Source organism: Gossypium hirsutum, chromosome D07 (genome assembly GCF_007990345.1).
Source record: "Gossypium hirsutum isolate 1008001.06 chromosome D07, Gossypium_hirsutum_v2.1, whole genome shotgun sequence".
NCBI classification, from domain to species: domain Eukaryota; kingdom Viridiplantae; phylum Streptophyta; class Magnoliopsida; order Malvales; family Malvaceae; genus Gossypium; species Gossypium hirsutum.
This window is the reverse complement of record NC_053443.1, coordinates 28129962-28155389: the sequence shown is the minus strand read 5'-3', so window position 1 is coordinate 28155389 and position 25428 is coordinate 28129962. Positions and strand designations below refer to the sequence as shown.

General features: G+C 31.6%; 2 protein-coding genes across 6 annotated transcripts; one reads left to right on the top strand and one right to left on the bottom strand.

Moving 5' to 3' along the window:
- The first annotated feature begins 4311 nt into the window (after positions 1 to 4311).
- LOC107956142 (non-structural maintenance of chromosomes element 4 homolog B) lies at positions 4312 to 8800 on the top strand. Of its 5 annotated transcripts, none has more exons than XM_041096449.1 (6): positions 4312 to 4353; positions 4528 to 4608; positions 4958 to 5362; positions 5862 to 5955; positions 6762 to 6978; positions 7066 to 8037. In XM_041096449.1, the coding sequence occupies exons 4-6, from the start codon at positions 5872 to 5874 to the stop codon at positions 7233 to 7235; spliced, it is 471 nt and encodes a 156-aa protein (XP_040952383.1). In that variant the 5' UTR covers positions 4312 to 4353; positions 4528 to 4608; positions 4958 to 5362; positions 5862 to 5871; the 3' UTR covers positions 7236 to 8037. The 5 variants fall into 5 exon arrangements, with proteins under 5 accessions (XP_040952383.1, XP_040952386.1, XP_040952384.1 ...); XM_041096451.1 differs by lacking the exon at positions 4312 to 4353 and adding an exon at positions 8602 to 8800 and having other exon boundaries at positions 4383 to 4608; positions 7066 to 7157; XM_041096453.1 differs by lacking the exon at positions 4312 to 4353 and having other exon boundaries at positions 4385 to 4608; positions 7066 to 7157; positions 8009 to 8037.
- A 5984-nt stretch (positions 8801 to 14784) lies between these two features.
- On the bottom strand, positions 14785 to 24185 carry LOC107956141 (rRNA biogenesis protein rrp36-like). Its single transcript, XM_016891876.1, has 3 exons — positions 23983 to 24185; positions 16147 to 16204; positions 14785 to 15141 (listed from the first exon to the last, which is right to left on the bottom strand). The coding sequence occupies exons 1-3, from the start codon at positions 24183 to 24185 to the stop codon at positions 14785 to 14787; spliced, it is 618 nt and encodes a 205-aa protein (XP_016747365.1).
- Between the last annotated feature and the right edge of the window lie 1243 nt (positions 24186 to 25428).

The following is a 25428-nucleotide window of genomic DNA, read 5'->3' as shown; positions in this document are numbered from 1 at the left end:
CAAAAGTGAAAATTTGTAAATAGGATGAAATATGTACTAAATTGAGTATTAAATGAAATTGAAGTTAATAAATTGAAATAAACTATTTTATAGATCAAGAACAAGTAGATAACCGAGGAAAAGGGAAAGTTGTTGAATAGTCCTTAAACTTTTGATATCCTGCAGTTTAGCCCTAGTAAGCTTGTATGGTTTACTTTTGTATAAATTAAAATGTTATATTAATTGTGAGTTGAGATTGTTGGATATTCTGAAATTATTGAATTGAAGTAAATGGATGTGAGTCGAGAAAGTAATTAATTTAAGCATTGTTACTCAATGGTATATTGAGCCGATGAACGTTGTAACACTCCTAACCCTTATCCGTCGCTGGAACAGGGTTACAGAGTATTACTAAAATTTACGGATTAAATACTAACGTTTCACAATATTTAATATACACATCAGGAACTAATCATAAAACACTCATAGTGACCCTTATATAGGCCCTCGAGGCCCAATATACACCTTAAAAGTGAATCGGGACTAAACTGGATACTCAGGGAATTTCTCTCAAAATTTAAAAAAAATTTCTTAGGAGCAGGGGATACACGCTCGTGTGGTTGGCCGTGTGGCTTACACGGCCAGGAGACACGCCCATGTCTTAGGCCTTGTGTGCATACGATGTGAGGCACACGGTCATGTCCCAGCCCGTGTCCTTACCCGTGTAACTCTCTGACTTGGGTCACACGGCCATCCACGCACCTGTGTGATAGGCCGTGTGAAGGGTGCAGGGGTCACACACCCCTGTGCTTGGCCATTTGTAAAAACCTAGGTATTCTGTTTTAAAATTTCAAGGTACAAGGGACACATGACCAGACCACATGCCCATGTGCCAGCTGTGTGTGACACACAGCTGAGATACACACCCGTGTCTCTGCCCGTGTGGACGAAAATAGGTCAATTTATGGCCTCTTTTCTCACCCATTGTTGACTCTAACCTACACATCTCAAATTTCATACATATAGGCCATAACAAAATCTTCAAAACAACCAACCCTATCATTATTATGGTCATATTATCACGTATACTCTAACAATCTAAACTAGAACATAAATGTAATTTGAATGTTTACACATGCACCTACAATATTAACATGTTATACCAATCCATTCATTACCCATACCAACACTTATACCAAACATGACAAACCATACATATATATGAAACATAGCCAAAATGTAATTTTAATGTTTACACAGTCATTTCAATTCCTATACATGCCATATAAAACATAGTATGTTTTGCAAAATCTACTGGCAAGTTGGATAGTGTGATCCGATGCGTTGATCCAACCTCCCGACTACTCGAAAATTTACAAAGAACATTAAACAACACAAGTAAGCTAAATGTAGCTTCGTAAGTTTGTGGGCTTTAAACTTAAATCTTACCGAACATACTATAATGATGCATTTAACTAATTACACATTTCCTGCCAATCACAACTTCAATTGATGATTTCACTTATTTCATCTCAAAATCGATAATATCATTAAGTTTTCCAATAATACTCCATATGTCACTTACCAGCATTTGTCAAATTAGAGAACGTCTTACGGATATGAGTACATCGTATACAGAAGCCCAAAGGCTATACAGAAGCACATAAGTGCTAAACGGAAACCCGCAAGGGTTAAATCACTACACCAAAACAGGCTTTTAGCGGCGTTTTTAGCGGCGGTTGGATAACAAATGCCGCTAAAGATCGATCACTAGCGGCGACTCATGGAAAACGCCACTGAAAATAAGCATTAGCGGTGTTTTCCAGAAAGCGCCGCAAAATACCTAAGCCCAACGGCGCCGTTTTCGGAGCTTTCGGGGATTTAGTGGTGTTTTTAGGTAAGCGCCGCTAATGCTCAGGTCTTTAGCAGCGTTTTTGGGAAAGCGCCGCAAAAATACCTATGCCCAACGATGCCGTTTTCTGAGCTTTCGGGGATTTAGTGGCGTTTTTCAGTAAGCGCCGCTGATGCTCAGGGCTTTAGCGGCGTTTTTGGGAAAGCGCTGTAAAAATACCTATGCCCAACGACGCTGTTTTCTGAGCTTTCGGGGATTTAGTGGCATTTTTAAGTAAGCGTCGCTGATGCTCAGGGCTTTAGCGGCGTTTTTGGGAAAGCGCCGCAAAAATACCTAAGCCCAACGACGCCGTTTTCTGAGCTTTCGGGGATTTAGTGGCGTTTTTAAGTAAGCGCCGCTAATGCTCAGAGATTTAAAATAATTTAAAATATTTGTTAAAAAGGGAAAAATTAATATACTATTATTTAAAATAATTTTAAAGTTTTTTGGATACATTACTAATTTTTTTAGTTTATATATTAAATAATTTCTTATTTAATCGTAAAAGAGATAGTATTAATTTTAAAATATTGAATTAATTACTATTTAATTTGTTTATTTATATTAATTAAAATTCAATTTAATTTTAAATGAATATTTGTTAAAAATGGATTAATTTGAAATAATGACACGTAGAAATAAATTGAAAAAAAAACATAGAAAAATATTTGTTGAAAATAGAAAAATTAAAATACTATTATTAAGCCATAATTTTAAAATTTTTTGGGTACATGACTGATTGATTTTTAATTTATATACTAAATAATTTCAAATATAATTGTAAGAGATAAGATAGTATTAATTTTAAAATATTTAATTTAATTATCATTATCGTTTAGGGTTTAATAAATATGGTTTAGGGTATATATATGGTTAATTTAGGATTTAAGATCGGTTTAGGAGTTACAATTTTAAGTTTTATAGATTATAGAATTAGGGATTATGGATTGGGGATTCTGGTTTAAGGGTTAATGTGATTTAAGGTTTATGGGTTAAGGGTTAGGGGTTAGGGGTGAGGTTAGGGGTTAGATGTTAAGAGTTAGGGATTTAGGGTTTATAAATTTGATGTTGGGTTAGAGTTTAGGGTTTAGATTAATTAGTGTATTTTAATTATATATTAAATAAGATTTAGGAGTTAGGGGTTAGGGATTCAGGATTGGGTTATGGTTTAGGGTTTAGATTAATCACTATTTTTTAATTTATATATTAAATAAAGTTTAGGGGTTAGGGGTTAGTGCTTTGGGGTTAGGTTTAGGGTTTAGGGGTTAGATTAATTAGTGCTTTTTAATTTATATATTAAATAAAGTTTAGGGGTTAGGGATTTGGGGTCAGGTTAGGGTTTAAGATTTGGATTAATTAGTACTTTTTAATTTATATATTAAATAAGTTCTTTATATAATTGTAAAAGAGATAATAATAAATTGTAAAAACTACTAATTTAAAATTGATATGCAATATATAATAATTTGAATATAATAATTTAAAATTGTAAAAATTGTAAAAAATTTTAAAAATTATAAAAATTAAAAATAAAATTAAAAAATTAAAAAGAAATAAAAACACTAAAATTTTTATAAATACTACTTAAAAAACTAAAATTGATAATTTTATCTAAATTTTATAAATATTACCTAAACAAAACTATGCATTAAAATTTGCCAAAATGGCACCGTTTCAATAGAAAATTTAATGTACTAGTGGCGTTTTTAACAAAAACACCACAAAATATTCTTAATAATGAAGACAAAACAGTGCAGTTTTTGGCTGCGAATTTAATGGGTTTTGCGGCGCTAAGGTAAAAACGCCGCTAAAGGTGGTCATTAGCGGCGCTAAGGAAAAAACGCCGCAAAGTTCTGTTCTCAGTTTTCGTAAAACGGTGTCGTTTTGGCTAGGCATTAGTGGCGCTACTAAAAAACGCCGCAAAAAATTCTTAATAATGAAGACAAAACGGTGCAGTTTTTGGCTGTGAATTTAATGGGTTTTACGGCGCTAAGGAAAAAACGCCGCAAAGTTCTGTTCTCAGTTTTCGTAAAACGGTGTCGTTTTGTCTGAGCATTAGTGGCGCTACTAAAAAAACGCCGCAAAAAATTCTTAATAATGAAGACAAAACAGTGCAATTTTTGGCTGTGAATTTAATGGGTTTTGCGGCGCTAAGGGAAAAACGCCACAAAGTTCTGTTCTCAGTTTTCGTAAAACGGTGTCGTTTTGCCTGGGCATTAGTGGCGCTACTAAAAAATGCCGCAAAAAATTCTTAATAATGAAGACAAAACGGTGCAGTTTTTGGCTGTGAATTTAATGGGTTTTGCGGCGCTAGGGGAAAAATGCCGCTAAAGGTGGTCATTAGCGGCGCTGAGGAAAAACGCCGCAAAGTTCTGTTCTCAGTTTATATATCTATATATAAGAGAGTACTGAAAAATTAGTAGCGGGAAAGTGGATCGAAAAGAAAGAATGGGAGGGAGGGAGAAATTAAAATGTTTTAAACTGTAATCATTTTCTGTTCTTTTTTTCTTCTCCATCTCTCTCTCTCTCTTTTTCTTCTTCTTCTTTTCCTGAAAGGATATTAATCTCATTTCACTAGTTTTTTTTTTTGTTTTAATTTTCTTTCCAGATTTGAGCTAAATTATTGCTTTTTCTAACTTGAATTTTTGGCGGTGCAGATGCAAGGGAAGAAATATCGAACGTGGATTCTAATAAATTTAACATAATCATTAATGAAGTCGACAACTTACATCAACAAGGTTTCCCTTTGCTTTTCCTTTAAGTTTTAGAGAATTTGTTTTCATTTACTTGTTACATCTCATTTTGTTGTTCTTGAATAGCTTTTTAAATATTCAACATTTTCATAAATTATCACATTTCTTTTAACTTCTTAAAGAAAGTCCGTTAAGCGTTAATTAGTTGAATTTGTTTGAGATTTCCTAGGTTTTAGTTTAATTAACTTAGTAGCCTTTGTTCATTTCTTTTTTATGTGGAAAAGTTGAAAGAATTTAATCTGCAAAGGTGTTGCAGATAGACTCACATTGGTCATAAAAAAAATATATTTATTATTGTAATTAATTTTGGTGCTTCTCTTTTTCGTGCTTGTAGTTTCGAAGCCACGTGAACAAATAGCCGATGCGGAGGCATTGTTAGGCTTAGCCAATACATTGGCAACTTTTGTTAAGTCCATCTCTTGTGAAGGAATCAGCCTAGCAGACTTATTTACAGTGTGGCAAAAAAACTCCAATCTTTATTCATAAATAACTTTCTTTGTTTACTTTGCTCTTTTCTTTTTACTTTCTCTCTCTCTCATTGTGTCTCTTTGTCAAATCTAAGAATATAATGCTAAGAAACTCATTTGGAGAGAGAAAGAACCAAAAAAACAAAAATCACAGAAGAGTTTGTAAGAGATAACAGAGCAATGGGGTAACTTTGAACAAGATGCGGCTGAAGATTTACTATCACAGCTGCTGATCATCAAAATCCCATTTCCCGGTTTTTTTTGTGTTTTGGGTATGTTTTTTTATCCAAACTTTTGTTAAAAACTTGTTCTTTTGCTGTTTTCTTAATTAGCCATTTGCTTAAAGTTCATGTTTTTGTTTTTTCTTTCTTGCAGTTTGCTTATATTTTATGTTTTTTTGTTGAAAAAGATAGCTATTTTTCCAGATTTTGTTCCTTTTTGCAAGTATTTGATGTTGGTTTTTGGGAAGAATACTTAAATTATTTCCCAGTTTTGTTCGTATGGTTCATTTCTTCTTCCTTTTTTGAGACCACTCTTAAATAAAAGTTCATGATCCTTTCCCAAATAGAACCAAAAAACAAAAAACAAAACAGGGTCATGTGCTTCTTTGAATTGTAGATTTGTATGATGAAATTCCTTCTGTAATTGGACCACTGGGTCCAAACAACTTTTATAGATACTGTTTTGAGTTTTCTTTTTGGTCTTTAATGGATTGGGTGTTAAGGATTGTTGGATTCTTGCTGAATTGTTTTGCTTTGTGCTGATCTTTAGGCTTGGACCAATGAGTAATGAGTTAAAGCAATGGAAGCCTATGGTTACTAGAAAGCGTGCTGTCAGACCAACTGATACTAGTCGGCCTGATGAGGTGAAGTGTGTTCTTTGGTCTTTAGTTTTTAAGCATCATTTAGGGTTGTGAAATATAGTTGAAGAACCTCAATAAAATCATTGTGCTCGTTTCATTTTGTTTTTTGGTGTCTTAGTTTTTTTTTTCAAGTTATGATTAAACTATTCAGTTCACTTTAAAGTTCTTGTTATTAAAAACTGAAATATGTTCATGCCATGCCTAACCTAACCAGCTTGACTTTTGTTAATCTAAAATTTTTATTTTTATTTATGAAATAAAACTAGTATTTGTTCTTTGTGTAACTAGGTGAATTATATTATAGAATTCTTAACTATTTTTAAGTCTAACAACTGAATAATGAAACAGAACTGTATTCAATTTGTTGTGGCTTACAGAGAGTTTGGTTTGATTTGTTTTCTTCATTTAACTACAATAAATTGATTCAGTATAAACTTCCGTTAAAATCTTGCTGAATTTAACTGAATACACTAATTTTTAAGTGAACGCATGATCAGGAAGAAGGTGTATAAGTTGGCACTGAGTTACTTGGTAATAGCCATATCTCATGGAGTTGGTGTGTTTTTGAGTTATTCACACACTATCTTTTGGGGATATTCAAACTTCCCTTTCTTGTTTGGTTTCTATTAATTGATGGTTAGAGATGTTGTGGAAGTAAATAAAACGTGTATCCTGATGTGCAGTGTTTAGTGTTGTGTGGTTGAATGTATACTGTTTGGTACCATAAGCTTAGCACTCATAATTTGCATTGTGTCTGTCTACTCTTTTAACAACCATTGTTGACAAAGAGTTATTGTTGTGCTCAACAGGTTGATGAAACTGGTGCTGAAGAGAAAACTGATACTGACAGGAATATGGCAGTGATGTTTGAAATTTCAAGGAGAAAGAGACAAGTGAAACTTGAAAGTTTGATCTTGAATAGAAGTTCATTTGCACAGACTGTCGAGAATTTATTTGCTCTTTCATTCTTAGTTAAAGATGGAAGAGCCGAAATAGTGGTGCATGGATCTGGTTCTCATATTGTTTGTAAGTATATATCAAGACAATCGACAGACAATTCACTTAGCATTATACCTTGATAATGCAATTGTCTCATTTACTGTTTTCTTTCAGCACCTAAAAATGCCCCTGCTGCCTCGTCCATAGCAAGTGGTGAGGCTGCTTACAGCCATTTTGTGTTCAGATTCGACTTTAAGGACTGGAAGGTATGGAATGTGCTATCATCATATATAATCCCAATATTGCAAGAACTATTGAGTATTATGTTCAGTCAATATTCTTAATAATAAAGCAGTCTTAGCGATTGTTGAATTGCCTAAAGTAGTATGGATACAATTGTGAGTCTATCTGCAATGCTTATTGCCATTTTAGAAAAAAAAGGACCAATCTGTTATTCATTTCTAGAAGGTGGATTATAAGAAATTTTTAAAAGTTAGGTCAGTTTCTGTTTTTAATTTGGTCATTTAAATTTGAAATTTTACAATTTAATCATCTAATTTTACAATATCATTAACTAATTTAAATAGTTAATACCGTTAAATGAGAATAATATTTCAATTTTAATCGTATTTTTGACTTTCACAATTAAATGAGAATAATATTTCGATTTTATTTTCATTAGAAATTATAATTCGACAATTCAACGAAACAATTATATTAGTCTCATATTTCAATTTTTTCCATTACTTTGAAATATTTTTTCCATTACAAGATCATTTGCACCATTTTTGTGGGATATATTGCATGTCTGCAAATGCCTTGTCTTTCAATTTGTCATTCTGCTATAATTCATGCCTTGTCTTTTAATCGCTATAATTCATGCCATGTCTGCAAATGACTATGGCTTGTTGCCTTGTTGCATTGTAGGCCCGAATGACTATGGCTCTAATATTTGTTCATATGAACTTGTTTGCGCATACTGCTTTCTCATTTAGGCTGTAGTTGCTGTTCACTTTTGTCTTCTGTTTATTAGCCAAATTTACTTCTGTTGCCTTCTGTTTTGTTATTCTTACTTCTGTTTTTTCGGTAGTAATGTACTTCTGTCTTTTTTTTCCAGGATTTGTTTCGAAATTGAGGAAATATAAGGTATTTATTCCTATGTTTCCCTAATTAGTTTTCTTAAAAAAAATGTCCAACTTAATAACTTATATAATTCACATAATAACTTACATAACAACTTAACAACTCACATAATTTACATAATACATATATATATGTCATACCATATAACTTAATAGCTTATATAATTCACATAATAACTTACATAACTTACATAACTTAATAACTTAACAACTCACGTAATTTACATAACTTAATAATTTTAAAATATATCATTCCATAACTTACAAATTAAATACAATAATTAACAACTCACATAACTTAATAAGTTATATCATAACTCACATAACAACTTACATAACTTAATAACTTATATATATGCATAACTTAATAACTCATATTATTTACATAACTTAATCATTGTAAAATATATCATTCCATAACTTACAAATTAAATACAATAATTAATAACATACATAATACATAACTTTTCAACTATTTTATATGTGCTGTTTTATTTCAACTACTTTATATGTGTTGTTGTTGTTGTAATTAGTTACTAACTTTTCAACTATTTTATGTATATTGCAGATAAAATGCCTAGAAGAAAATACAAATATGATGAAGATGTTTCAGCAATCGCAACATTCGCCGTCATAGTGTATTGTATAAATATTTTTATCATTTTAACTTTTAACATTTTTGTAAAAATAATATGAATTATATTTTATTTATTGATATTAATATTATTTTATTCGTTTAATTTGAAATATTATATAGATTTATTGCTTTTGGCTGGTTTAGATTGGGTTGCTTTTGATTTGTTGCTACAGGATGGCTGAAAATATAAAAAATAAATTTCACAAAAATCCCAAAATTAGTGGCGTTTTTAAAAAAAGCGCCGCTAAAGGCCACCAAACAATAGCGGCGTTTGTGGGAAAAGCGCCGCTAAAGAACATGACCTTTAACGGCGTTTGTCGGAAAAGCGCCGCTAAAGAACATGGCATTTAGTGGCGTTTTCGGGAAAAGAGCCGCTAAAGAACATGGCCTTTAGCGGTATTTTCGAGAAAAGCACCGCTAAAGAACATGGCCATTAGCGGCGTTTGCGGGAAAAGCGCCGCTAAAGAACATGGCCTTTAGCGGCGTTTGCAGGAAAAGCGCCGCTAAAGAACATGACCTTTAGCGGCGTTTATTTCTATAAACGCCACAAACGTTAGCAGCATTAACATCAGCGGCATTTTTTGCGGCGCTTTCAAAAGCGCCGCTAAATGCCTAAAAAACGCCGCTAAAAACCTGTTTTGATGTAGTGAATAGAAGCTCATAAGAGCTGAACGGAAACCCATAAGAGTTAAACTGAAGCTCAAAAGAGCTAAACTGAAACCCAGAAGGGTTAAACTGAAACTCATATGAGTTAACTGAAACACAGCATATATTTTAGTTTCAATTCACTTTACAATCAGTACCCTAAAAATTTTGAAATTACACAATAACCCCAACTTTTACAATTTTTACAATTTAGTCCCTTCCTAATTAGTCTACCAAATGAACTAACTTTTCTCAATTGAAAATTTATCTAAGTATTCTAGGCTATCTTACAGCCTTTGATACATAAAAATTTAATAGCAAACCCTAATTCTTAAATTCTTCACATTTTAGTCTTAAAATCAATAACTATCAAATTCACTTTATAAAATCATCATATAACAAAATTAAAGCCCTAAATCCATATTAATTCATCACAAACATCTAGCACTCATCAATGGTAACTTTCAAAATTACTCATAAAATCAAAAACTAATGAAATAGATAATTGGACCTAGTTGTAAAAGTCTTAAAAACACAAAAATTTTAAGAAAAGAGCAAGAATTGAACTCACATGGTGTAAAAATATGAAAAACAAGCTTTTGAGAGACTCTTCTATGGTGTTTTTGGCTGAAGATTGATGAAGAAATGTCTAGATTTTCAATTTAGTCATTGTTTTAATTTTTACCTTAATTCCCAAATGACCATTTTGCCCCAAATTTATCCAATTTCAAGATCTTTCTATGCACATGCCGTTTCAACCTTCTAAAAAGTGTCTAATTTCAATTTTGGTCCTTCCTTATTTACCACTTAAGCTATTTAATCACTATTTCTTTAATTAGTAAGTTTTACACCTTTTTCAATTTAGTTTTTATTTAATTAACTATCAAAACGTTAAAATTTTCTAACGAAACTTTAATACTAACTTAATGATACTCCATAAATATTTTTATAAAAATATTTACAGCTTGATTTATAAAATCAAGGTCTTGATACCCCGTTTTCAAAACTATTTAACCTAATAATTCTTTCTAAACTCAAATCATTATTTCAAAAATCTTCCTAAAAATCACATTTAAATCATAATTACTAAATAAAAGAAATTTTTGAACTCACTCGTCGGATTTAGTGGTCTCGGACCACTATTTTTGACACTACTGAAATTCAGGCTGTTACCACTCTCCCTCTTGTAGAAATTTCGTCCTCGAAATTTGTTACCTTAGAATAAGTTAGGATATTGTGATCTCATCAATTCTTCTATTTCCCAAGTAGCCTCCTCCGAACCATGACGGTGCCATAATACTTTTAACTAATGGTACTCGTTTATCCCGTAGTTCTTTAACCTCTCGAGCCAAAATTCTTACCAATTCTTCCGAGTATGTCATATCCGGTTGTAGCTCAATTTCACTATGAGGAATCACATATGAAGGATCTGATCTGTACCGTCTCAACATTGATAAGTGAAACACGTTATGAGTTTTCTCAAGTTTCGGAGGCAAAGCTAATCTTTAAGCTACAGGGCCAATTCTTTCAATAACTTCATTCGGTCCAATAAATCTTGGACTCAGTTTCCCTTTTTTGCCAAACCGCAATACTTTCTTCCACAGTGAAACTTTTAAAAACACTCGATCACCAACCGCAAATTCTATATCTCTTCTTTTCAAATCTGCATATGATTTCTAACGATCAGAAGCAACTTTCAAACTGTCCCAGATAATCTGAACTTTTTCTTCAGTTTCCTGGATGAAGTCGACTCCCACTAGCTTGGATTCACTCAATTTAGACCAATACAACAGAGTCTTACATTTTCTTCCATAAAGAGCTTCAAATGGTGCCATTTTTATGTTGGATTGATAATTGTTGTTATATGCAAATTCAGCTAACGGTAAATACGTTTCTCAGCTACCTCCAAACTCGAGTATACAACACCTCAATATATCTTCTAAAATTTAAATTACTCATTTTGATTGACTGTCAGTCTGAGGATGAAATGTTGTGCTAAAATTTAACTTAGTGCCTAGAGCTTCTTGTAGTTTATTCTAAAATCTTGATGTGAATCTCGGGTCTCGATCAGAAATAATGGATATAAGAACCCCATGTAACCTCACAATCTCTGATATATACAATTCCACCAACTTCTCAAGCGAAAAGTTTGTACTGACCGAAATAAAATGTCCCTACTTTGTCAATCTATCAACAATTACCCAGATCGAATCTTTCTTTTTTGGAGTCACAGGTAATCTAGATACAAAAACCATTGTGATATGCTCCCACTTCCATTCAGGAATCATAACAGGTTGTAACAAACCCATTGGTACCTGATGTTCTGCTTTCACTTGTTGAACAATCAAACATGTTGCTACAAATTCACAAATTTCTCATTTCATATTCGACCACCAATACATCCTTTTCAAATCACAATACATCTTTGTACTACCTGGATGAATAGAATACGTGCTACTGTGAGATTCAGAAAGAATATCAATTTTCAAATCTGAATTATTCAGAACACAAATTCTATTATGATAACGTAACATACCATTATCATCAATACTATACTCTAAACTCAAATTGTCCCAAACCATCTGTCATTTCAATATCAGAAACAAAGGTTTTTTCTATATTCTGCTAATACAGTACCATCCTCAATAAAAGACAAATGAGCGTTCATTGCTCGAAGTGCAAACAAGGATGACTTTCGACTAAGTGCATCCACAACTACATTAGCCTTCCCCGGGTGATAGTCAATAACTAAATCATAATCTTTAAGTAGCTCTAACCACCACCTCTGTCTCAAATTCAACTCTTTCTGAGTCATCAAATACTTCAAACTTTTGTGATCCGTAAACATGTAACACTTCTCACCATATAAATAATGTCTCCAAATCTTTAAAGCAAATACAATTGCAGCCAACTCGAGATCATGTGTAGGATAATTCTTCTCATGCAGTTTTAACTGTCAAGAAGCATAGGCCACTACTTTTCCCAACCACATCAGTACGCAACCCAAACAATTTAGAGACGCATCACTATAAACAACATACGGTACACCCGATTCTGGCTGAGTCAAAATTAGAGCCTCTGTTAACATCTTCTTTAACTGATCAAACCTCTGTTAACACTTATCAAACCACACAAATTCAACATTCTTCTGTAATAATCGGGTTAATGGCAAAGCAATCATCGAAAAATTCTTGACAAAATGACGGTAATATCCTACTAAACCCAGAAAACTTCGCACTTCTGTAATATTCTTTGGAGTTTTCCAATTCACCACTGCAGACACTTTACTCGGATCAACTCGAATCCCTTCGGTTGATACAATGTGACCAAGAAATCTAACCTTGTGAAGCCAAAATTCACATTTGCTAAACTTTGCATACAACTGTTTCTCTCTCAAAGTCTGTAACACAATTCTCAAGTGTTATGCATGCTCGGATTCTATCTTGGAATAGATCAATATATCATCGATAAACACAACCACAAATCTATCCAAATAAGGCTGAAAAATTCAATTCATTAAATCTATGAAAGCAGCAAGAGCATTGGTCAAACCGAATGGCATTACCAAAAACTCATAATGACCATACCGAGTTCTGAAAGCAGTCTTCGACACATCACACTCTTTAACCTTCAACTGATAATACTCGGATCTAAGATCTATCTTCGAAAATACTGCAACACCTTTCAGTTGGTCAAACAAATCATCAATATGAGGCAAAGGATATTTATTTTTAATTCTAACCTTATTCAACTGTCTATAGTCTATACACAGTCTCAATGAACTGACTTTCTTTTTTTACAAATAAGACAGGTGCACCCCAAGGAGACATATTTGACCTGGTGAACCCTTTGTCTAATAACTCTAGCAACTATGTCTTTCACTCTTTTAATTCAGCCAGTGCCATACGATATGGTGTCACTGATATAGGAGTTGTTACCGGGATCACATCAATTACAAACTCAACTTCACGATCAGGTGGTAAACCCAACAATTCCTCAGAAAACACATCAGCAAACTCGCTAACAATTGGTAATGTTCTAGCTTTGATTTAGAATCCCGAGTATCAAGAATGTAGGCTAAAAATTCCTCATTACCTTTACGCAACACTCTCTGAGCAAAAAAATTTAAAATAATTTTAACAATATTATTCAGATTCTCAGACTCAATTGAAATTGCTTCTCCTATCTGACATTTCAAATTAATCAGTTTCTCTTGACAATTTACTACAGCATCATGCTTCGTTAACCAATTCATTCCCAAAATAACTTCAAATTCCCAAAGGGGTAGCAACATCAAATCAGCAGGGAATTCACAGTCTTTTACTTTCAGTGGACAATTTCGACACACTAAATTAACTATCACACTTTGGCCTAATGGGTTAGTAACTTGAATATCATAATCAGTAAACTCAACAGGCATTTTCTTTTCTATTACTAATGCAGATAAAATATAAGAATGCTTGGACCCAGGGTAAATCAATGCATACACAATAACATCAAAAAGATAGAATATACCAGCTATTACGTCCGAAGCCGTAGCTTCCTCCCTCGCTCAGATAGCATAAGTACGTGCAGGTGCCCTAGCCTCTGACCGGGCAGTAGAATCTTTCATACTTGAACGAGCGGTCCTAGCGGTACTATTTTGGCCTGAATGTTTACTTCTTTGTAGAGTGGTCATCTATTTCTCTTTCTGCTCTCTTCCTTTCTTTGTAACTAAGGGCAATCTCGAATAAAATGATCGGTGGCCCCACATTTACAACAAGCCCCTACTTTACCTCTGCATTTACCCAGGTGATATTTTCCACAATATTTGCATTTGGGCCTAAAAACATTCTGTACACTGCCCACACTGGCTGCAGGTCTGATAGTTGCCCCGAAATCTTATTGAATCGCCTTATTCTTATTTGATCGTTCTGGCATTGGAGTGGCTCAACTAAAATCATCTCTAGACTTTTTAGCCGGAATTATTGGAAATGACTTGGAGGAGCTTCTTGTGTAAGATTCTTTATTCCTTTTGTCTCTTTGCATTTTTTGGTTATATACCTCTTCCATTTTCTAAGCACGATCTGACAAAACGATAAATTCTCGTATTTCTGTGCCTCCAACCATCATTCTGATTTCATCATTTAATCCTTTCTCAAACCAAATTCACATTTCTTTTTCGGTTGGTACAATTTCTTAGGTATATCTGCTGAGGTATACAAATTCCCTTTCGTACCCAGCTACCGATCGGTTACCTTGTCGTAATTCAAGAAATTCCCTCTTCTTTTTATCCAAATATCTCCTACCAACATATTTCTTTTTAAATTTACTCTGGAAAAATTCCCAAGTGATTTTCTCTTTCGGCACCACGGCCACTATAGTCATCCACTAATTATAAGCTTCTTTTTTTAGTAGCGATACAACACATCTCAAATAATCTTTGGGAGAACAGGCCATTTCTTCAAAAACTCTTATTATGTTCTGAATTCAATACTCAACTTTGACAGGATCATCATCTAACCTACCTCTAAATTCTTCGGTCCCACACTTCCTAAGTTTTTCTATCAGAGTACGTTTACTTGATTCAATTACTGGAGGAGGTGGAGGTGCAATCGGAGGCTCTACAAATGGTACAGTATGGGGAGGAGGTTGTTGAGCCTGATTTCTCTCTTGCATAAATTCATTAAACCATTGATTCATAAATCCAAAGAACATGTTTTTAAGTTCTTGTTCTTGAGTCGGAGGAATTGGGATGTTACTACTTGTCACATGTTCAGATGTATGTACTCTACTATTGGCCTCATCATGTTCAGCATGTTTAGATCTACCTGACAACTTTACAATCTATAAGAAAAACAAGGGTTAGATCAAATCATACAAATCACACTATCACAAATTTATATGGCATGTATTTCTAGACACTTTACACACAACATTCGTTCCAAGAATAGGCTAAATTAAAGCTCTGATACAAATAAATGTAACACCCCTAACCCTTATCCGTCACCGAAACAGGCTTACAGAGTATTACTGAACTTTACGGATTAAATACTAACGTTTCACAATATTTAATATACACATCAGGAACCAATCATAAAACACTCATATTGACCCTTATATAGGCCCTCGAGGCCCAATATACACCTTAGAAGTGAATTAGGACTAAACTAGATACTCAGGGAATTTTTCTCAAAATCTCAAAAAATTTTCTTAGGAGCAGGGGATACACGCCCGTGTCTTAGGCTGTGTGGGCATACGATGTGAGGCACACGGCCGTGTCCCAGCCCGTGTCCTTACCCGTATAACTCTCTAACTTGGGTCACACGGCATCCACAAGCTCGTGTGATAAGCCATGTGAAAGGTGCAGAGGTCACAAGCCCCTGTGCTAGGCCTTTTGTAAAAACCTGGGTATTCTGTTTTGAAATTTCAAGGTGCAAGGGACACATGACCAGACCACATGCCCATGTGCTCTGCCCGTGTAGACGAAAATAGGTCATTTTATGGCCTCTTTTCTCACCTATTATTGACTCCAACCTACACATCTCAAATTTCATACATATAGGCCATAACAAAATCTTTAAAACAACCAATCCTATCATTATTATGGTCATATTATCACATATACTCTAACAATCTAAACTAGAACATAAAATAATTCACACATGCAACTACTATATTAACATGTTATACCAATTCATTCATTACCCATACCAACACTTATTACAAACATGACAAACCATAAATATTTATGTTAATATGAAACATAGCCAAAATGTCATTTTAATGTTTACACAACCATTTAAATTCCTATACATGTCATATAAAACATAGTATGTTTGCAAAATCTACCGGCAAGTTGGATAGTGTGATTCGATGCGTTAATCCAACCTTCTGAATACTCGAAAATCTACAAAGAACATTAAACAACACAAGTAAACTAAATGTAGCTTAGAAAGTTCATGGGCTTTAAACTTAAATCTTACTGAACATACTATAATGATGCATTTAACTAAATCGATCATTACACATTTCCTATCAATCACAACTTCAATTGATGATTTCACCTATTTCATCTCAAAATCGATAATATCATTAAGTTTTCCTATAATACTTCATATGTCACTTACCAGATTTTGTCAAATTGGAGAACGTCTTACAGATATGAGTATATCGTATACAAAAGCCCAAAGGTTGCACAGAAGCACATAAGTGCTAAATGGAAACCCGTAAAGGTTAAACGGAAGCTCATAAGAGTTGAACGGAAACCTATAAGGGTTAAACTGAAGTTCAAAAGAGCTAAACTGAAACCTAGAAGGGTTAAACTGAAACTCATATGAGTTAACTGAAGCTCATAAGAGCTAAACTGAAATCAAACACAGAAGTTAGCAAAAAATACTAAACCTCGATTTACTTGGTTAATTTGCCATCAATTTCTCCTTTACACAGAATGAATGTACTCAATGCTGTGTTCATTTCGCCTCGAACATTCAATTCAATTTTTTATAAATTTAACAATAATTTTATTTTCAAAAAATGATATGAATAATTACATAATACCAATTATCAATTTAACATTTAACATTAAAGTTTAACCGTACGAACTTACCTGGGTTAAATTGTAAGTTTGTAGTAATTCAAGGATTATTCTGTTAATTTCCCTTTTTCTCGTTGATCTACCAGCTCTTGATCTAAAATATAAATTATTCATGCATTAGCATATATTTCAGTTTCAATTCACTTTACAATCAGTACCCTAAAAATTTTGAAATTACACAATTACCCCAACTTTTACAATTTTTACAATTTAGTCCCTTACTAATTAGTCTACCAAATGAACTAAATTTTCTCAATTGACAATTTATCTAAGTATTCTAGGCTATCTTACAGCCTTTGATACATAAAAAATTTAATAGCAAACCCTAATTCTTAAATTCTTCACATTTTAGTCTTAAAATCAATATCTATCAAAATCACTTTATAAAATCATCATATAACAAAATTAAAGCCCTAAATTCATATTAAATCATCACAAACATCCAGCACTCATCAATGGTAACTTTCAAAATTACTCATAAAATCAAAAACTAATGAAATAGATAATTGAACCTAGTTGTAAAAGTCTTAAAAACACAAAAATTTCAAGAAAAGAGCAAGAATTGAACTCACATGGTGTAAAAATATGAAAAACAAGCTTTTTAGAGACTCTTTTATGGTGTTTTTGGCTAAATATTGATGAAGAAATGTCTAGATTTTCAATTTAGTCATTGTTTTAATTTTTACCTTAATTTCCAAATGACCATTTTGCCCCTAATTCATCCAATTTTAAGATTTTTCTCTGCACATGCCGTTTCAGCCTTTTAAAAAGTGTCTAATTTTTGTTTTGGTCCTTCCTTATTCTCCATTTAAGCTATTTAATCACTATTTCTTTAATTAGAAAGTTTTGCATCTTTTTCAATTTAGTCCTTCTTATTTAATTATCTATCAAAACGTTAAAATTTTCTGACGAAACTTTAATACTAACTTAATGGCACTCTGTAAATATTTATAAAAATATTTACGGCTCGATTTATAAAATCGAGGTTTTGATACCCCGTTTTCAAAACCAATTAATCTAATAATTTCTTCTAAACTCAAATCACTATTTCACAAATCTTTTTAAAAACACATTTAAATCATAATTAATAAATAATAAAATTTTTTGAACTCACTCGTTAGATTTAGTGGTCTCGAACCACTGTTTTCGACACTACTAAAATTTAGGTTGTTACAAAGGTAAGAAATGATACAATTGGCATGCCAATAGATTTTTAATGCGTGCAATACAGGTTTCACTTGTGATGAGATGGTGATTATTGATTCGTTACTATTCATTGAATATACCAAAGTCCAACATTCATTGTGGACTTTCGTGTTATATTTACAGTGATTCTAGTGGGTTACTAGGGGCGGATGTAAGGCCTTCGAGCATGGCACTTAATGCACAGGTGTGTTTGGAAGGATGTTAGCCTACGGGCTAGGCACTTGGTGCCTAAGTGTGTTCTTGGTTGGTTAAGCTTGTTTGAGCATTCTGGTGTGTTCTAGATGGTTAACATCGTATCCAAATCTGTTATATCGCATATAGGGCAAATTTTCACTGGTTATATGATTTGTAATTCATATTGTAAATGGTTATATGATTTTCTAATTGGTTAATATGAGTTGATATTGAATGATCTAGTATAATTGAATTTATTATTTATTATGATTATTGATATAAAGACTCGTCTGTTGAACAGTTGTGATTGATAGGATTATAGTTTATTAACTGTTACTGTGTGATTTATTTATTTTTTTTACGGTAAGTTTATCGTTTTAACCGTTGAACTTACTAAGCTCTATTAATGCTTACTCGTGTCTTTTCTTTTATTTCTTTGTAGATTACATTTTGTGGAATCAGGCGGTCGAATCAACTCAAAGAATCACACTATCCGGATATCTTGTGGTAATTTTTTGATATGTTTATCTTTGGGCTATATGGCATGTAATAGGTGTAGTTTGTATATGTTTTGAACATTTACTACATGTGTTACATATGAGATTGATGCAAAGATTCTTAAGCTTGGTATTAGCTTGCTTGTGTATGTGCATTTAATCTTGGTGTGAATATATTCATATAAAGTTGTTTTGGTCATCTGATATAAACCTTATGTAAGTGTTTGAATCATGGTATGAATGAATGTGAATGAATAAGAAGAAATGGTAAGTTTGGCATGAGTTATATATATGAACTTATGAACTTGAATGCAAATTAATTTGGTGTGACATGTGAATTGAGGTTGATAATTGAATTGTGGTGTCAATGAGGACACATTGGTTAGACACTTAGGTTGAATGTTTTGGCATGTTTTAGGTTTGTTAAATGTGTTTTTAAATTATGGAAATGGTTGGTTTTGATTTGGCTTGGTACCTAAGCTTTGGATGAAAATTTGCCTTGTTTTGAAAGCTTTTTAAGGTGCACACGACTTGCGACACGGGCTGTCACACAATCGCGGTTAGTTACACGGTCTGAACATACAGGCATGTGGGGTAGCCACACGACCATGTCCCTGAGCGTCACGACCATCTCCCTGAGCCACACGATCTAAGCTCTGTCACACAGTCATGTGACCCCCTATTTCTAAAATTTTCAAAAACTTTCATATTTTTCTGTTTTGATTCAAATTAGTCTTTGATTGTTCCCAAACAATTTTTAGAGCTCCGTAAGCTCGTTTTAAGGCCCGTAAATTTTATTTTTCTATGAATGAAATGTATATTCGAATGTTGTTATTTAAATTAATAAATCAATAGTTTAGTGAAGTAAATTATTTTGATATGTGTCGTAAAACTCCGTAACCCTAATCCGGCGTGGAGATAGATTAGGGGTGTTACATTAACTCTTAAATAGAAGGATAAAATGTATTTGAATGTACTTGAACTTATGTCCTCATGTATTGACAACAATATTAATACCAACTAAATTAATGTTTTCATAAGGTAATGTTTGAAAGTGATAATAGCCTAGTAGTAAGGATGATTAACAACAAGGAGATGATGCTAGTAGCTTGGCTCTCGTTGTAAACATGAAGGAATACAATGGGAAATCAAGTTTAATCACGTTTATAGGGAAGCTAATCCCACATCGGACTACATGGCTACCTCAGCTACAAATGATGATCCGGGGTTGTACAAGGCAGTGGGATGATTTTTTTTCCACAACGAGATTCAAATTTAAATTATATTTAGAAAAACAAGTTCATTACATTAGAAAAAAATATGGGAATTAATTTTAATAAATAAGAAATAATTGAGTGTGAGAGTCAAATGAATCGAAAGGTTCATGTTTAGTTTGGGAAGGAATCAGAGAATTTTTTAAATAAAAAAAGAATGGAAAGATAATCTACTTTCATTAAGTGATTTATTGGATAATCGAAATGAGAGAATCTTGAATTCTATTAGAAATTTAGAAGAACTATGCGAGAGGCAATTGAACGATTGAAGAAGGCTTGACCTGCTTACAAAAAGTAGAAATTGAGGCGGATCAGTTTAGAGTGAATGTATATTCTGAGATAGAACGAGAAAAATTGAATTTGATAAATTCAACTTATAAGATTTTGGAACAATTAGAAATTACAAAAATAAAACTATTTATTTTGAACAACAAAGAGCGGTTAATCAAGTTTGACAACGGGTTTTCCAACAAGTTTTACAAAGAGCTCTATGAACTCCGAATAGTTTTTTAAACGAGTTACATTTACGCACCTTTGACACTAAGGCTCCGTTTGTTTCACTGAAAATGGCTTCCAGAAAATGATTTATAGAAAATGACTTACTTTTCTGGAAAAGTAAATATTTTTTGGTGTTTGGATGAATCTGTGTAAAATATTTTCTTTTGTTTGGCAGGTTCTTTAAAAATATTTCATAAAAGTCGTTTTCAATTAAACAAACATACATTTGAGATTTTTTTTTCATTGTTTAATTGAGTTTATTTTATATCTATAATTTTATATTTTACATGTTTTTACATATATTAAAAATATTTTGTTAAATTTAGGTTCATTGCAACGATTATATTTTAGTTATATTACATATTTTAACATTTATGCTACAAAACATGTATTATTAATATATTTATAATTGTAATAAATATTTAGTATTAAAATATTAATATTGATATTTTCAATAATATGTGAATAATATTATTTAAAATTATTATTTTTAAAATTTACTATTAAAATAAATTTTAAATATTAAATAATTTATTAAAATAATAAATTATATTAATTATATTAATAATTTATTATATGACTAAATATAAATAATTAAATACGTATGTTTAATAATATTTTAAATATTTTTAAAAATAAAAATAAAATTTATTATCCATATAATAATATTAAACTTGATTTAAGTTAATTTTTATATAAAAGTAAAATTATCTATTGAGGAGCTCTTTTCCGGAAAATGACTTATGTTTTTCAAAATGGTAAGTCATTTTACAAGGAAAAAGGCTTATTTTCCGTTGACCTGTAAGTCATTTTTCGTTGACCAAGCTGTTTTCTATGAAACAAACACAAGAAAATGCAGAAAATATTTTCCGTAAAACCTTTTACATATAAACAAATGGACCCTAATATTGACTTGTTTGAGGCGATGAACGAAATAACTGATAAACTTTTTTTTTTACTTTTTACTTTATTGTAGCACAATTCTTATTTATTTGCTGGAAATAATAGATAATCGCAATTGTATTCTTTTGAGTTTTTATTTAGTTTTATATATATATATATATATATATTGTAAGGCTTAAGCCTCCTTTCTCTACCCAAAAGAAATTATTGAAGAAATCGGATTGAATTTTAAATTTTTAGTGAAAATATAATATATTTTTATTTTCTTTTCCACTATAATAAAAAGATTAAATTAAAACTAACCAAAATTTGAGTAAAAATAGTGTAATAATACAAACCATAAAACATCTAATTCTAAAGAATAATTTCCTAAAGAAACAAAAAGAGTACCAACAACTATGAATATTCGTGACAAACACTGAAATGCTACTTCAAATAATTCTAGTCTTCCTACAATTCCATTTTATCAGATTTTTTTCTTCTCTAAATGCTATCATTTGGGATTGGAATTCGACCTAAAGTGCTAGATAAAATTGAATCAACAAAGAATCTGAAAGGCATAAAATTGAAAAGCACTTCTGTTCAAAGGCATTTTCTACATATATATTTTTTAATATATTCACTTATTTTACCATTTAAACTTGAGACCAAAATAATATTTAAAGAAATCTATTTCAACGGCTTTTTTACCTAAATATTACAAAAAAATTAAAAAAAATAATCAAAATATTATATTTTTTTATTTACAAAAATATTACAAAAAAACAAAAAACAAAAAAAAAGTCTGCGTGATGTGACAAGTCATTGATAGGCGGCACCAAAGGTGTCATTCCTATGGGCGGCACTGCCCATTTAATGGTCCCCATTCTACTGGTGGGTGGGGGGAAGAGAAAGAGAGGGAAAGAAGAAGAAAGAAAAGGAAAGGAGAGGAGAGGAAAGAAAGGAAAAGAAGGAAAGAAAAGGAAAGGAGAAGAAGAAAAAGGAACGAAGAGATAAAAAAAAAAAAGAAAGGAGAAGAGGGAAAGAAAAAAAGGTAATTTTTTTTATTAATTTAAATTTTTTGTAATATTTGTGTGTAAAAAATTTATGTTATGTGCATTATACGTGTTTTATTATTTTATTTAGCATATATATTTTATGAAATTTATTTAGCATGAAAAAATTAATGGTATGTACATTGTATGTTGATTAGGAATTTATTTTTATGAAATTTATTTAGGATGTTGTAATTAATTTTTTAAAAAAATAGCATTAAAAATAAAATAATAAAAAAATGATTAAGAAAACATAAAATACGAGAAGAAAAAAAACGAAAATTGTATATTCACCAAAAATAATAAAATTCGAAAAAATGGTATATTTAATAAATTTCAAACATAATGCACTGAAATAATGTAAAATTATAAAATTAGAAATTATGATATCTTTTAAATTAATAAAATACGGAGAAAAAAACAAACAAATAGTCGAAGTAAGAGTGTTTTACTAACTTTTTTAAAAATTCAGAAATAATTAATACAAATATTTCTAACAAAATGTACTAAAATAATATAAAATAATAAAATACGAAAATAATATATTTTTATTGGAAGTAATAAAATTCGGGAAAATAATACGAGCAAAGGGCAAGAATAAGGGTTTTTTTTACACTAAATTAATTTAAAAAACGCACTAAATTAATAAATTTCAAACATAATGCACTGAAATAATGTAAAATTATAAAATTAGAAATTATGATTTTTTTAAAGTAATAAAATGCCGAGAAAAAAATACGAACAAATGGCCGAAGTAAAGATTGAACGCTTACTAACTTTTTTAAAAATTCAGAAATAATTAATACAAATATTTCTAACAAAATGTACTAAAATAATATAAAATAATAAAATATGAAAATAATATATTTATTTGGAAGTAATAAAATTCGGGAAAATAATACGAGCAAAGGCAGGAATAAGGGTTTTTTTTACACTAAATTAATTTAAAAAACACACTAAATTAATAAATTTCAAACATAATGCACTAAAATAATGTAAAATTATAAAATTAGAAATTATGATATTTTTTTAAAGTAATAAAATGCCGAGAAAAAAATACGAACAAATGGCCGAAGTAAATAGTGTTTTACTAACTTTTTTTTCAACTTGCAAGAATCGCAATGGATCCATTGATTAAACGCGGTAGACACATATCTGATGCGGCTAATGAGGCGGTATGATTTTATTATTTGTTAATCACGGGTTGTATTTATTTAAAAAGGATATACGTAATATATAGAAATAAATCATGTTATCGTAATATTTTTTCTGTAATTTAACTAGATTAGGACTCGTACCAAGTAATAAGGGGCCGTTTAATAGCAAATACGCACTCTTCTTTACAGCTGAATCTCTGGCCTATGAATAACTCCTCATGATCAGAATTTACTGTCAGCCCGTGAGGATGAACTATTTCAGGGTACTTCGGGAACTCAGCTACATACGCTGCGTCGGGGTCTATGAGCGACATGTGTGGCCCAGGATTATTGTGTATCAAAATACACCGCATTTGCTCCCCGACCGAAGAAGCGTCAATGTTTCCATCGTTGTTGACATCTTCATCGTCAATATCATCAGGTACATCGTCCAATTCGGGATCACCGTCACTATCGACCTCTTCATCCCAATGATTGCTATCACCTTCTTCTTCACCACCAACCACATCAATATCGGGTGTAATATTCAGATCGATATCGATCCCACCCATAGTCGATTCACTATCAACGTATGATATTGGAGCCACCATCCACGGTTCTTAAGCTCCATGTTCTTCATCAGATGCATTGACATCTTCATTTTGCTCCATACCGGCTAACTCAGCAAATAAGTGAATCGGTGCATTCTTGTCACTCCCATTCCCACAGTAAAGAGCGACCATTGTCTTCACGTCTTCGTCGTCTACAACTTCCATTTCGGTGAATTTGACCGGATTTGACGAAATTGGGAACTTGTAGAAAATTTTTGATATCCTTCTCCCACAACGTCTAAGAATTTTTGCATTAATCCTTACCTTCATTTCATCCAACGAGACATTTCTATTAAATCTCATTGCTATTTGTTGCCTACATTCAAATACACATCCAACATTAGTTGTCAAGATGACTCATTCGAAATAAACGCATACAAAAAACTTATCATCCATCTTCAATATTCAATCTGTCAAAAAATAAATAAAATCTCAAAAAAAATCTCCAACTGTAAATAAATTACTTAAATAACAAAAATTAATGTTTCAATATGCAATTTTTCATCCTTAAGCTCATACTTTTTCAGTTATCATTTTGTAAATATACATCGTTTAACCACTGATCCTAATAACTAACACAATAAAAATAATAATAGTTTTATACTCAAAATAATAGTAACTAACAATAATAATTAGGGTTTTACTAAAAATAATAACTAACCATAATAATAATACTAGTTTTTTACTAACAATAATACTAAGTAACATCTAAACCCTAAAAATTAATAATAATAATATTAACTAAAACTATCAATTTCAGTTTTTATTAATCTTAATAACTAAACTAACAACAAAAAATCATAAAAATTATACAAAAAATACCTTTTTTCCTATTCTCTTTCTCTTTTTTTTCTCTTTTTTCGCTGGACATCCTCTTTCTCTTATTTTTCTTCTTATTTTTCTCCTTCAACTGGACGGATCTCGTGTTTATAACATGAGTGGTGCCACCCATGGGAATGGCACCTTTGGTGCCGCCTATCAGTCTCTTGTCACATCACCTGCAGCCTTTTTTTTCTGATTTTTGTTTTTTTGTATTATTTTCGTAATTAAAAAATATATATAATATTTTGGTTATTTTTTATTTTTTTGTAATATTTAGGTAAAAATCCCTATTTCAACCTTGTTTACTCCCAACTTTATTCAAATATTTGAGAGAAAGAAGCCCATTTTGCTTATGGGCTCAAAACACCTTTGGTGAATATTT